This window comes from Cottoperca gobio, chromosome 15 (assembly GCF_900634415.1).
Source record: "Cottoperca gobio chromosome 15, fCotGob3.1, whole genome shotgun sequence".
NCBI classification, from domain to species: domain Eukaryota; kingdom Metazoa; phylum Chordata; class Actinopteri; order Perciformes; family Bovichtidae; genus Cottoperca; species Cottoperca gobio.
Genome location: NC_041369.1, coordinates 7,510,087 through 7,524,607, shown reverse-complemented (window position 1 = coordinate 7,524,607; position 14,521 = coordinate 7,510,087). Strand labels below are relative to the sequence as shown.

Below are 14,521 nucleotides of genomic sequence, written 5' to 3'. Positions count from 1 at the left end.
TAGCTCTCAGAGAGAGAAGAGGGCGATTCGTGCAGTGCACTTCAGATAAGACACAGCGGGAAACTCTCTTCATCCCTCTCCAACTGTCTCATCACTTAACATTCTGCTTCCCATAGGAAATAGTCCCCTTTTATTCAAAAGCTACAAAGCACTGTCAAGGCATATATGCAGGAATATGAGCCATGGCTAACCAATTGGCTTTTGCACGTGTGAAGGAAACGGTACTGACACATGCAGTGGTGCCCAGTTAAGCGGCCACTGGTCTTGCCAAGCCTTGCTGGGCATTATTTATTGTGTGACTCGTTTATGGAGAAGTAATTGGACAGTATTATAGGATAATAAAAACATAGGGATTCACTGCCTTGCATTTTGCGCCTGGTCACCCACATTGACTTGTAATCTGCATCACTCGGGTTCAATCAATGGCCTGATGGCGAGGCTATTGAGATCCAGTGCAAGGTACAAAAGGCCAAGCAGAAGACTATATATGACTGTGTTTGATGGCTCTTTGCTCTCTCATTACCAGACGGGCTCTAGTGTGCACTTTGTCGTAGTGGACTGCTGGAATGCACAGAAATTCTTCATGAGTAGCTGATGATCCAACTGCTTAAATAGGTTGCTTTATTGCTTTTCTCTTAGTATCAAATGCACCACTTATCTAGATGGAGCCTTTTGACCTTCCAAGTCTTGCAGGGGAATAAAGGGAAAACAAGATAAGAATGAAAAACGTAAATGGGTAATGGTTATGTTGTGATTCTGTTAGCAGACATCAGCGCCTCCAGAGTCAAATAGAAGCCAAAACATGACGTACACCTGCACACAGACAGCCAAGCATGCTCACCTCTGAAGTACCACAACTGGCACACTGACACAGACTGTTGAGAGTTGGTCATCTGTGCTTCTCAGCAAAGCTTTGAACTGTGGTTGCATGAACTGCTTTGAACACCGCAGCACTGTCGAGTCTGGGAGATCAAAACTAATGTGTGTGTGTGTGTGTGTGTGTGTGTGTGTGTGTGTGTGTGTGTGTGTGTGTGTGTGTGTGTGTGTGTGTGTGTGTGTGTGTGTGTGTGTGTGTGTGTTTACTTATTCGAGTGTGTGAAGTTATTTACTGAACCTTGTGGCATTTGACACTGGGAGGTGTTAATGAGTCATTGTTTCACAGACTGCTGTGTGGAGAGATAGAAACTGGAATGCTTTAGGGGAGGAAAAAGATATGTCATATCACACACTTTCTGCACACACCTTCACTTCCATCTCATCCTCTTGCCAAAAAGAGGTACCACACATACGCACACGCATACACACACCTAATGCTCAACTATAAAACTGCCTCCTTGACATCAAAGTAAAGTTGATAAAGCAGACACCCATGCCACACACGTACAGGTATTCAAGTGCACACACAAACAAGCACAAACAGGAATATTTAATAAATTCACCTAGAGTTTGATTTTGTTTATTTGTATCAATTTAATGTGTGCCTGTGCTCCAGTCTCATGCTGCAGCCTGTGGGGTACCTTTTCCAGGTGTTTCCAGTTATCTTGTAAGCAGGCAACTCGACAAGGTTAATACATATATCAGAGAAATGAAGCTTAAATGTTTAATTCAAATGCACTTATTGTTGTGGAGGAGTGTAACTCTGTTCCTTCACTCTGCAACTATCGTTGAGGTTTTTGCATCCAGCTACGGTATACGATTGTTTAGTGTTATTGTTGTTTTGGTTATTCCTCTTTTCTCCTACAAGAAATGTTTTACCTCGACAATAAAAGGGGCTTTCTACTTACTTGTCTTATTCTGTCACACCAATAGAACTCTTTTCTCTTCGTAAAATTATGACTTATTTCTGTGGGAGGAGCGTAGGTGGTGGCAGAATGATTATCTGAACACATCAGTTAACAAAGATAATACGAGTTCCTCTGTGTACAGTCACTCACTCTCCAGGGCCACGCGTGTTACTTGAGACATTAACCAACGGGACCAGATTGGCCGACCTGTACACGCTGACTAAATGCTCTGACATTTACACACCTGATAAAGAAACCAAGCGTATAGAAAGAGAAACTGTGGGCGTATAAATCTTTGGATGCCTATTAAGATCCTGCAGAGAAAGTATTCCAGCTATTTCAGTATTGGAACTTTGAACTGCAAAGCAACACTGCAAAGCAACCCAAAAAAGGAAGACGGACTTGTCAATAAGAGTTTGGCAATATCGCTGATCGTGTTTCAGAGATGGAGAAAAAATGTTGTAATAGTTTAGCATCTGCTGATTGCATCCAAAGACTTCGGCTACAGCTTACAGAAGGCTGAACAATTAGCAAAACTTTTTCCAATTAAAATAAATTGGTGTTAGAGGTTCTTAACATCCAGGGAAAAACATGATACACGGTAACGATTCTGATGTTCAAATCTGCTTATTTTAATCTAAAATACATGAAACTTCCGTACTTCAGTCTCAGAAATGACCTACAACACAACGGGGGATCTTACTCCAAGGTTAAGGAACTGAGCCCTTTGATATTTGTTTCTCTCTCTGGCATCTGTTGCTCTCCTCGTCTTCCCCTGCAGCTACACCACTTGATCTCTCTCCTCTTTCTGTCCCTCAATTCCCATGTGGCTATCTAGCTTAATCTGGTTAGACAGACCAGTTTCCAGCACTTCTCTTGCATGTGTAGAGACCAATGGGAGAACGTTATGGGAGGGAAAATCGAGCGAGAAGAAGGCAGGCCGACTGAGGAAGTGGATGTGCAGCAGCTGTAATGTAAAGTCATGTAGACAGTTGGCCTCTTTTTTTTTCTTCTGTTTTGTTGTTGTTACCTCAGTGATGGCCCCCTGTCCTTGACAGTACAGTGGGGCAACAGGTCACACACACATTTTGTTCCACAAATAACACATGCATACACACACATGTCCACAGACACTGTCTCATCCCACATGTCTATGCTGTCAAAGCAAACATACATAAACATGTTCTAAGCCAAGCATTCACACACAAACACAATGTTGTATAGACTCTGACACACCAAGACAATAGCACAAGGAAGCATGTACACATACACATGCAAATATACCTACACACTCCCCTGACACCTGTGCAGACAGACTGTGGGGTCAACTGCTCTCTTATTGTGTGTCACTTTAGCTTTGGCTCATGGCCCAGCTCAGTTGAGCTCTATGACCTCCCCATGTGGTCACGCTCTCCACCTGCAGTAAAAAAGGTAACACACTCTGAACTGTGTGTGCACCCTGGTGACTCTGTAAGTCACCAAAACTAGCCTCTTTCACATTCTAAAATTACTGGCAAGCCTTTCAGGCACCGCTTTAGATTTTTCACTATTCACACATGCACCACATTCAGGAAAAGTTTCCATCTTGCACCTTTTGACACATTCCATAGCAATGCCGGAGTAGATGGGGCAAGGGACCAACCTTAGCAGGTGGTGGTAATGCAACACATACAGTAGCTGGAATACCTCCCATCCTCCAGTACAACCTGTTTTTTCTTTTATCTGTAGGCATTCTCCTTTCTTATTAATGTGTGTGGCTAATATGTGTGGCTGCTTTGAGATAAAATTCCAATTAATGAGGATGTTCTTCAAGCTGCTCTGCAATACCTGGGACTGTTTCTTTACATGGCCTCCTCTTTTTTTTCCTCTTGGCAGGTTTCAACACCGACCACGACCAAGACAAACATTATAAATGGCATTGTGCAGCCTTCCTGCCAAGTTGAAATTTCTTAGCTTTTATCTTTTAGATATCCAAGGCAATTTTGTGAGGAAACAGAGATAGGCAAGGCTTATATTTACAGACAAATATAACAAAGTACCACAAATATCTTCTTACAATAGGATATCCAGACGCTATTGAAGGTTCACTATTGTGAGAGTAAATTCAGTTTTATCAGAGGAAGTCACAAAGTTAAGCTGCGACATTCTGTCTACCTGAGATACAATAAATGTATCTTGTACGCCCAAATTAAACTCTGCTGCCAGCTGGGTATGGTCACTTCTGAAACCGTCTCCATGCATAGACGAGATGAGAACAACTTCCGCTCAAAATAAAAATGTAATCATTATCTTTTCAAGCCTGTGTCATTTCCAGCGAAGTTTGTAGGACCTCCACACAGCGAGAGAGCCCCATGGCTTCATCTCCGCCTTCTTTCGAACGTTTGAACCGAAATCTTAATATGACTTTTTAGAGCTGCAAAACAAATCTCCTTCTATATTTCCGAAAGATCATGCAGCATGGTCAAAGGGTTCTCGTGTCTCCGATGTTGCTGCTGCACACAGCACAGCTGGATACTGTAGTCTTACAAACCTCACTTGACGTGTGAGCAAATGCTGAGTGAATTTTCATTTTGTGCGAAAGTATTCCTTTAAGGGAGAAGTACAGAACTTCAGAAGCAGTTGGATTCACCTGCGTTTGATCTTCTTCCTCTTGTGTCCATTTGGTATTCAGTATGGTAAATTTAAAAAATGTTGCTCTACAATTGGCCATTTGGGGCCACTGTAGAATTGCTGAGTCAACAAATCGCAGCAGCCATGTTAATCATTGCTTTACTTTATCCAGATTGGCCAAGAATGCATTGTTATTTGCTGTCATGATTTGGGGGAGTCACTGCAGGGCAAGAATATGAACATTCACGTTCAGAAATAAGACATTGTGATCCATAAATGATGACTTAATTAAATTGTAATCTGTAGCTATGCAGTTAGATATGGCTTCAGTGTAAATCACACAAAGGACTTAAATCCAGTCTCTTCTTCAGTAGAAGTATATCAGTGTTCATCCTGAACGTAAAGATATTCTACTACAGTGTAAATCAAAGCATGTATTTTGATTGTGTCTATCTCGCTGTTTGTCTGTAACCAATGCCAACACGTGTGTGTGTGTGTGTGTGTGTGTGTGTGTGTGTGTGTGTGTGTGTGTGTGTCTGCTTGAATGTGTCTTTCAGAACACACCAGTGGGCAGATCAGTGTTCATGGTGAACGCCACAGATCCAGACCAGGGTACTGGAGGCAGCGTTCTCTTCTCCTTCCAGCCTTCTTCTCCATTCTTTTCCATCGATGGGGCCCGAGGCACCGTCACCATCATCAAACCCCTCGACTACGAGATGACCTCAGCTTACCAGCTCACCGTCAACGCCACGGTCAGCACGGTCTACATAAGCGCAGAGCCAACACACCAAGTCCAATGAATGCACATACTGAATCTGTGTTTCTGTCTCTTTCAGGATCAAGACAAAGCGAGACCTCTATCGCGGCTTGCCAACTTAGCTATCACCATCACTGATGTCCAGGACATGGACCCCATTTTCACCAATTTGCCCTACAGTACCAACATAGAAGAGGACGTTCCCCTGGTCAGTCATACGATCCCAACTGACACCACAATGCCACAGCTAGAGTATTCTATTCATGAAGCTTTTATGTGAATCTGTCTATTTCTTTCTCTCCCATCCTTCTCTCTTGCCAACATGTTCCACTTAATTTTGCCCTCATTGCTCATCCCCAGCTCCTCCTGTCCCTTGTCCATACTCCTCTTTGATTATTCAGGAGGTGTTTGGAGCGGGCACAAGAGAAACGTGTTTTAAAATCGAGGCCTGAGTTATTATGAGTTCAGGATGTCTCACCTCTCATCCTCACACACACACACACACACCCAAAACTCTGCCCCGGGCCCGTACGTACACCACTGCAAGTGTTGGAGACTGTAATTACTGCAGGAGATTTACAGTTCTGCTTCAGGGATGTGAGGTCTCTAGCAAAGGTCACTGGGGGCTATAGGATTTATCTCACCGTGCTACTTCATGTGCTCACACTGCTGCATGTGTGTGAAGTATGAATTATTTGTATTGGATGAAGTTCTAAGCAGTGGAGTCTCGCCATGACCTTACCTTTGTCTTTATTGCAACTAGGTTTGTAATGGGTATCTGATACACTGAGTGTCTGTTTCCCTGTACACCATTATGTTCACTCCCCTGACTCAGCCTTCTAACTCGGTTCCCAGGTGGCTAATGGTCCAGCTATTGATGTTTCCACTCGTAGAGAGGGAATTACACACAGGGGCATAATGCTGTCCGTCCTTATTTCTGTTCTCTCTATCTCTATCAGTTTCATTCTGCCTCTCGCCCTCACTCGCACAACCCCCCCTGCACATATCCCTCGTCCCCGGCCTGCACGCACTGTAGTAGAAATGTCAAGTGCTACATTTGCATGCATATTAACGGGGCGTGACGATGTCGACGCCCGGTGTCTCCCCGACTCTCTGATTCATCAACTGTCACCAGGAAGGTCACAATTGGAGGAAGGGGAGGGGGAGGTGTGAGGGAAGTTAGATGGTGGAATGAAGAGGAGAGAGTTAAAAAGAGCGGCATTGTGTTGGATCACAAAGTTGACATTGGTGAGTGGATTTCAGATTTCTCACAGCAGATGAGCAGCATTAAGCCTCAGTAGTACTGCCTTGGAGTGTTGTAGCTCTTGCCTCTAACAGTAGGGGGCAGTGTGTAATCCTATTACTGTGACATTGTAGGAGAAGGTCACGGCAGGCGTGCAACCAAAATCTGTAACCAAGCCCCTTTGACCCCACAACAGATACATACAGCATAACAACAGAAGTGAGACAGAAAGACACAGAATAACGGGCCAACAGGGCCACTGTGCTTGTCACAAACACACACACACACACACACACACATACGCACACACACACAGACACACACACACACGCACACACACACACACGAACACACACTTCCGATGCCCTCATGTGCTATTCTAACAGGCATGTGTCATTTCCATTAGGCAGTGTTTGGCGGTGATAAGCCGAGGGCGTACAGTGACAGAGCGAGTGTCAACTGTTCTCAAGGCCCATGACATTTACACGTAAAGGGATATCAAACTTGGATCCCTGTCATAGGTCATTTCTCAAAGGTGCGAGTGCGCACACACACTCACACACGTACAAACCCCCCTCTTTTTCTGCCTCTGTCTCTCTCAGTTCCTGTTTGTTTCTCCGTGTCTGTCTTTCACTTTTTGTACAGCCAATCAACCCGTCATCCATAGAAAACTTTGACAAAGGAGTAGAAGAATTTATTTTATTTTTTTCAGACGAAATCACAGGGCAAGGTTTTCAACTGTTAGAGATGGGAATCCATGCTGCTTGGACTGACATTTAAGCTCCTTCTAGGACAAACACAATTTGGCTGTCAAATCAATGAGTAGAAAGAGAGAAAAGGAGAATGGGTTGGGGGGTAATGCACTGTGTAGCTAGAAATGAAAGGTGGGAGAGGGGGGTTGGCTTCGGTTTGGAGAGATGTGCCGCTGTATGTGTGTGTGTGTGTGTGTGTGTGTGTGTGTGTGTGTCTATATGCTTGCAGGAGAAGGAATTGTACATTTGATGGTTGATTGAACATATTCCACTTCCACACTCAAGAATATTGCTCTTATTACTTCAGCATCACTTCTTTCTATGTCCCTTATTTCTCTCTTACTCTGTCCCTAAATCTTGTGTGTGTGTGTGTGTGTGTGTGTGTGTGTGTGTGTGTGTGTGTGTGTGTGTGTGTGTGTGTGTGTGTGTGTTTCACTCTTGTGACTGGTGTGAATCAGTCTCTCTAAAAGGCTTGTAATTGATTCTCCTGTAATTGGTCAATGACAGGAGATGCTTTGGCAGAAATGGAGCATAAACATGCCTTTGACACAATTTCCAGAATCAATGGGAGGCAGCTTGCTTGGGTGTGAGTGAGAGAGCTAAGATTGGAAATGGGGAAGGTCTCTCCATCTCTCACTGCAGCACAGGGGTTTTTAAGTATCACCACCGTGTCTGATCGAGGCATGAAGGCTGAGAAAGCTCAGCGGATCAAAGACTTTTCAAACAGCCATTTGTGTTTCTTCTTAAAAAAAAATGATTCAACTGTCATACCACGGTTTTGTCGAGGTAAGGACTCTTTGGCGACGCTGGAGAATTTTAGAAACAATGACATAGGTGAAATAAACCCCAATGAAAAGCTAATAAAACACTCCATAGTGAAAGATAGTGCCTACCATGATGCTGGTTGCCAGAGTACAGTGTACAGTGGTGCTCTTACATTTCAGAGTATCTTTGTGTCTTTGTTTGAGAAAATTGCTCATTCATGGAAATATATGTGTCTGACTGGGAAATATTGTGTCTCCAAGTTGATGCTATAGTTACAGATTTCACTGATTCACCGCCGTCTTGAAGGCCGAAATTCTAAAATGTTTACAATATGAAAGGCCACTATCATGATTTTGTGCACATAGCAAAGGGAAGAAAACATTAAATCTGTTCATTTTGTTTACTTTGATACTAGGTTTCTTCTCATTGATAACAGGTCACATTCTTCTGTAGAAGTGCTAAAAGAAATGCAACTGAAGATCACATGTAGCTTATACAGTATGTTTTCTGTGTGTGTCTCTGCAGGGATCCGTAGTGCGGAAGATAACAGCCATTGACCAGGATCTTGGCCGACCGAGAGGCATCGGCTACACCATCATCGCAGGTCTGAGTCACATAATCAATCTGACATCCACAGCACAGAGAGCCAAATCAATCACCTCTTATCATAATCCTACAAGCAATAATAGACAAGTCTCATCAAGCACAGCAGTCAATAACAGCAGAGAGCAGCCTCAGAATTGGAGAACAGGCTTGTCTTTAAGAAGTTATTAAGCACTGTTTAGAGCAGTTGTGCACAAGTCAGCTTTAATTTAGTGTTATCATTCACAAGTTGGCTCGTGCCATCAAAACAGGATTATGGTTTGTCAGAGTGTCAAATGTAACCTCCAGCAGAAGAGTGTGATCTCAGGACTTTCTGTTGTTGCCTGCTTGTGTAGTTTGATTGTTTTATTACATATGTCACACAAGCATTTTGGGTAAAAGAAGATTAAGTTTCAGTAATAATGTGTCACTGTACCTGAGAGTTTTACTCTCAAAGAGAACCAGAGGAAGCTACAGTTTGCACGGTGCTGAGAAGGTTACAGCGGTGATCCTGCTTCAATACTCCTCAAGACTTTTCTCACCTCTGCCAAGGATGGGATTTGTGCCCGCCAGTTACTTTGTCTGTCTGTCTGCCAGGAGGATATCTCAACAATTCATGAACATATTTTCATAAAACTGTGTGGACTGATTTACCTTAGGGCAGGGAGCTTTAAACTAGATTTAGGTGTTGATCCATATCTAGGATTTTCCCTATTAAGTATCTTGTTATTTAGCATTATCTATGTAATGACATGGAGATAGACAGTAACAACAAGTGGAAAAAGCAGTAAGTGTCTGTGAAGGTATTGCTTTTATGCATATTTGTCTTTCTGTCGGCAATTAAGTGTTGTACTTGCTGAGGGTTTTGCTTGATGACACTTGTGTTACCAGCAGAGCATTCGTCATTAACTTCTCCCTCTCAGATGTGAACTGACAACCTTCCAGTGCACTGTCAGTGTGTGTTAAGAGATGAATGTGGCCACACTGAAGTGAGTAAAGCTACAATGGAAAGAAGCTACAATAAGCAACAAGAGAGAAACTATGTGAAGGGACACACTGTGTTTCCATGCACTCTGGTGTTGTGGTTATAACTGGATTAAGTCAAAAGTTAGATTAATGCAACTGTCATGTTTACACGTAACCAGGTTATTTTACTCACGGTAAGTTTGCAGTGGAGTAAGCATAACTCGCTCAGTAAAATGGCAATAACAATCCTCTACATTACTCCTGCTGTAACATTTATGTAGCACCACCTGCTTTTGGTGTTTATAATGTGCAAACAAAGGTCAGAAGGAGAATTGTATATTTATATCTTTATGGCTACCACACATCAGTCTCGAGATTAACGTGACTATGAAAATACTCTTACCTCTCCTAGTAAACTCCATATTCCTATTAAGATAAAACACAGCATCTTTGACTCGGTGGTCCATGCTCTGATGTAACACCACTATAATACTCCTGTATGGTGTTTGTTTTCATCACACTCAATGTCCCCATCCTGAAGGACGAACGATCCCTCGGAGATCCTTCAGGTCTGAAACATTGATCTGTGTGGTGAAAATAAACACCAGTTTGGAGTATTACAGCATGTAGACGGTATCCTTTAAACTCTGCATGCCCCCTGTCAAGCCCGGAACGGCCAGGATGGAAGGACATCGGTGTATCCAGTATTGCCAGCTGGCTGATAAGGGCTGGCACTGCTTGATAAACCCACTGCACCATGGGAATTTTGGGTGATGAAGATATTCATTGTTCTGCCATCTGCTGAGTCACAGCCTGACCTCACAGCTGAACGAAGGAATTTGACCCCACGTGTGTGTGTGTGTGTGTGTGTGCGTGTGTGTGTGTGTGTGTGTGTGTACGCGTGTGAGCATGTGCACAGTCATGTATTATTTGTGAGAGTCTAAGCTTCAATGCATGCGTACACAGTCCACAGCCCAGCCCATTTCTTCATGGAGCTCACCATAAACACTTTGCTCCTATTCAGTGCACACACCTACTCAGTCTTACTTACCATCTGCAGCCACATGTTGTATTGTTGTGTGTGTGTGTTGTGTTTGCTGCAAAGTTGAAGGGCTGAGTTAAGCTCTAGAGGAGAAGAGCATTAAAAAGACATTAATTAGGTGTTGCGATGTATTCCCAGTCGTTGCAAAATCAAGAGTTATAGCTCCGCACTAAGCCCTTATGGAGATGGAGCCTGTAGGCTTGATAAAATCATTATAAGTTTGATAGATAATGGAAGTTGAAGGGTGATGCGGTGCCAGTAGGTAAAGGTGGGAGGGTAAGGTTGTCAGGTGATTTTCTATGCGTGTGGTTTTGTGTGCGTGTGTGTGCTTGTACATGTGTACTTTCGCACACGTCTCCGTCTTATCCAGGCTCATGTGGAGTCAGATTAGTGTGAGGGCATGCTTGTTTGCAGACTTAAGTGTGACTCTGCACAACGCTTCCCTCGCCTTCGCACTCCTCGCACCGAGTGTCCTCAGAGAGTGCGGCTCACTCCTGCGGGACTCGTCTCATTAGTTCAGTAATTAAGATAAACGAGGTTTTAATTGCAGCTGTGATTTATGCTAATGATTGTGGGACTCAAGATGAGGATTTCCTCTCCCTCCTCCAATCAGAGGGCAGATCTGGTATTTGATGTGTACAAATGATATCATCACAGCAGCGCTCTGCCTCCAATGTTGCAGTTGTTTGTTTGTTATGATAGTGGAGATTCAAGGGGTGCGGTTCTGATGATACTCAATCCCTAGTCCACAGGGTGTGATGTGTCCCTTATTGGACCTCTGACCTACTGCTCTCATTATACAGTATATCTAAGGCTCTAAACTCACTGCTAATCAGAGTTTTCTGTAGGCTAAGATTATATTTTCAAACTTTAAAGGCTCCAACAATAACAAATTCTCCCACGTTATTAATGAAAATAAGGATTTTATTACACGCCCTTAGTGGCTGTTGCCCCAAAGGTGATAGTGATTTAACAAAATAATACTCATCATCGTCGATGCTGCTATAATTGCTCCTTATGTTTCCTCGTCCTATAAACAGTGACATCCAAATGTGCATCTAATACTTAATGGTGTAAACTTCTGCATGTCTCAATTGTGATTTACAGTATAATTATCAAAGCCTAATGACCAGCTTTAAAAGCTGCATTAATCATGTGACGCGTACAACTCTTTTTAAACAAACAAGATAAATAAATAATAGTTTCTTCACTTCTAATCCACAAGTAATCATGTGAGTATGCCTCAGATTTCTGAGAGGAATGCTGGACTGAAATTAAATCATTGGTTTGAGAGAGTTTTGTGATTAATGAATTTGTAAGTTCTGCACACATTTTATTTGAGAAAGCTGTGCAGTCACTGAAAAATCATTATTGATCAGTCAAAAGTTATATAGGTGTTCTGTAACTATTGCAATTACCTCGCTCTTTGCTACTAATGGTCGGTCAAATAATTGATATGTGATAAAAAAACAAATGCGCTTCCCCTGATCTGAAACTCTCACCTAATAGGACTCAATATCTACAGCATAATAAAATGGGATTTTCCCTTCATTACATTTTCACAGTGGAATTTGGCCAGTGGCAATATTATATCAAGTGATGCTTTTTACAGTTGCTTTAAATGTGAACTAAAGACCTGTTTAAAGGTTTCTGATCTAGGCTCATACTGGTAATGGCCCATTAAGAAATACAGAGAGGATAGCAGAATGATTCTACAGGTGTGCAGGTATCTCTTTTGAGTAGCAGCCACGTGTTCAGGGAATCAAATATCCACTGAAATAAACGTATAGCTTACCTGAGGGTTAAAAACAAACCTTTTCATGCAATAGCGTTAGCGACAGCTGTGGCCGGTTGTCAGAGGCATACAACCGAGAGGCGGTATTTCTACTTCGTATATGTGACAGTCAGACAATCATATATAATATCGAGTCTGTTTCTCTTGATGGTTGGAGCAGGTGTGTGGTTGTTCACAGGGAGACCTTTTTACAAAAGTTAAAGACTAAATAGTGTATGGACCAGGGGTATTCAAGTAAAAGTAAAAGTCCAGTAATTAAAATGTTTCCCCAGCAAAGGTACATATAGTGTACCCCTGCATCTATTGAATAAAAACCAAAAACCAAATAAAAGCAACAACTTTTCTCTTTTTTTATTTAAACTTTTTTTTAAACTTTTTTTTCTACCTTTCCAAGTGAGAGAAATGGGGCTGCGACTGGGCTCCATAGCTGCGACGTTGGGGGAAAAAGTGACACTCAGTGAAGATTAATATATATTCTCATTAATAAATCAGAAATTGCTCAGGGGTTTGGATAGAACTGTCACTCGGTCCATGTCCAGACTGCTATCTGGTGATGACCCGTATATAGACCCATAGTGGTTTACTAACAGATTCTGTTTCAGTAATGGCCTTCTGCAATGAGCTTGCATTCACATGCACAGTGTATTACACCTCAGCTTTTGGCCAACAGCTGCCGCAACAAACAATCCCAAAACATCAGCCATTATCAACTCAAACCCACGCCCGAGGACGACCATGGCAGGAGCACAGAAGCCCAAGGACAGACACTCATTCACACAATACACGATCATGTGATGATGCCGGCACGTATACATACATGGACGGATCCCCTACACACGCACACATACGCAGACGAGAGAGGGACAGAGGAACAAGGGGGGGAAAAGGTGATCAAATCAGGCGTATGATTCTTAATAAATATGAAAATACCCCATATTTGGCCCTATGGACATAAACGTTACTTACGTACTTACTGAAAAGAGCTTGGCTATCTGTAATTCTTATAAGAGAGTTAGAGGCCAACAAGTCTTGTCCAAGAGTATTGCTGTCTGTTAGGATAAGAGTAAAGCCCTTGTGTAAACTTTGTGTCGCCTCGCCACTGTGCTGTAATGATAGTGTAAGAACAAGCAGAATAAAAGTCGGCCTCGCATCCCACAGAATGAAAGGACATCCCCCAAGCCTTTCATATCAGCCTCTTGTTTATCTGTGTGTGCTTGTTTCTATCTCTTTTGTCACACACAAGCGCAACTAATCCCATCCTAAGCCCTTTTCCATCTCTACCCTTTTCTTTCCTTTTAGATGATTCTTCCTCTCTCATTGCATCGTCTTCATGTTGGGAAACTGCAGCAAAAAAAATTGTCCCAAAACCAGCCAACTCCCGAGTTCTCACATCCTCGTGCCTGACCGCATTGGATTTTAATTTGCAGCAACCCAAGCAGAATAATTGTCTAAATTGATAAAAGATGATAACAATTTTCCTATTTACTAAAACAATCCTACAGTATTTCAAAGTTTGTCAGATGCTGCTGAGTGAGACCACATAATAATGCCACAGTGTAGCCACGGGCATCCACTGACGTCCATGGCCTTTGTCTAGGCAAGCATGTGAACACCCTGTCTGCCCCTGCCACAGGAGTGAGACAGATGACCCTGTCCAGTGCAGTGGATCTGAGGGAGACGAATGGCGTTGTGTAGCAGCCTCCTCCTAGCATACAGGCCAGACGGGCATGTCTACGCCATTTCCCGCCTGGACAAACTGATAAGCAGTAAAGGCGATTATTTCCCCCTTGCCTGCCTTTTCACACATATCTCTATCCTTCAGTACTGCTACACCCTGATGCTCTGATTCCATACCACCTAACTCGTAACAGCAGGCATGCTGTAATATGGACAAGGCTAATACCTGTGATTCTATTGGGAGCTCTTATTGTGAATGCTACATCGCTGGGATTTCTCCACGTTTTCAATTAGACGCTCTGAGGCTCCCCGCTGCCTGTGGCTATGTAATCTCTTGGAGAAGGCAGATAGTCTGCAGGACACTGATCACAACACAATTTAAAGTCTAGTCGACTCTAGTAGAGCCGAGCAGTTGTGTTCACAATCAAGTGCAGACCTCAGCGGACTATGATTTAGGTTTCCTCATTTGATCATCTTCTTTTCATTCTCTGGATTTAATCTAAATGGTGTCATCGGTCAACCCATGTTCCACAGTTGCGTGCACTTAA

The 14,521-nt window shown here is 42.9% G+C and overlaps 1 protein-coding gene across 1 annotated transcript in view; it reads left to right on the top strand.

Moving 5' to 3' along the window:
* Nucleotides 1-14,521, top strand: part of cdh23 (cadherin-related 23) — a 165,622-nt gene that overhangs the window by 69,223 nt on the left and 81,878 nt on the right. Inside the window, exons 8-10 of the mRNA XM_029449357.1 lie at nt 4,952-5,146; nt 5,231-5,359; nt 8,437-8,515. Of these exons, the coding sequence (XP_029305217.1) occupies nt 4,952-5,146; nt 5,231-5,359; nt 8,437-8,515 (403 nt within the window). The remainder of the gene's footprint in view (nt 1-4,951; nt 5,147-5,230; nt 5,360-8,436; nt 8,516-14,521) is intronic.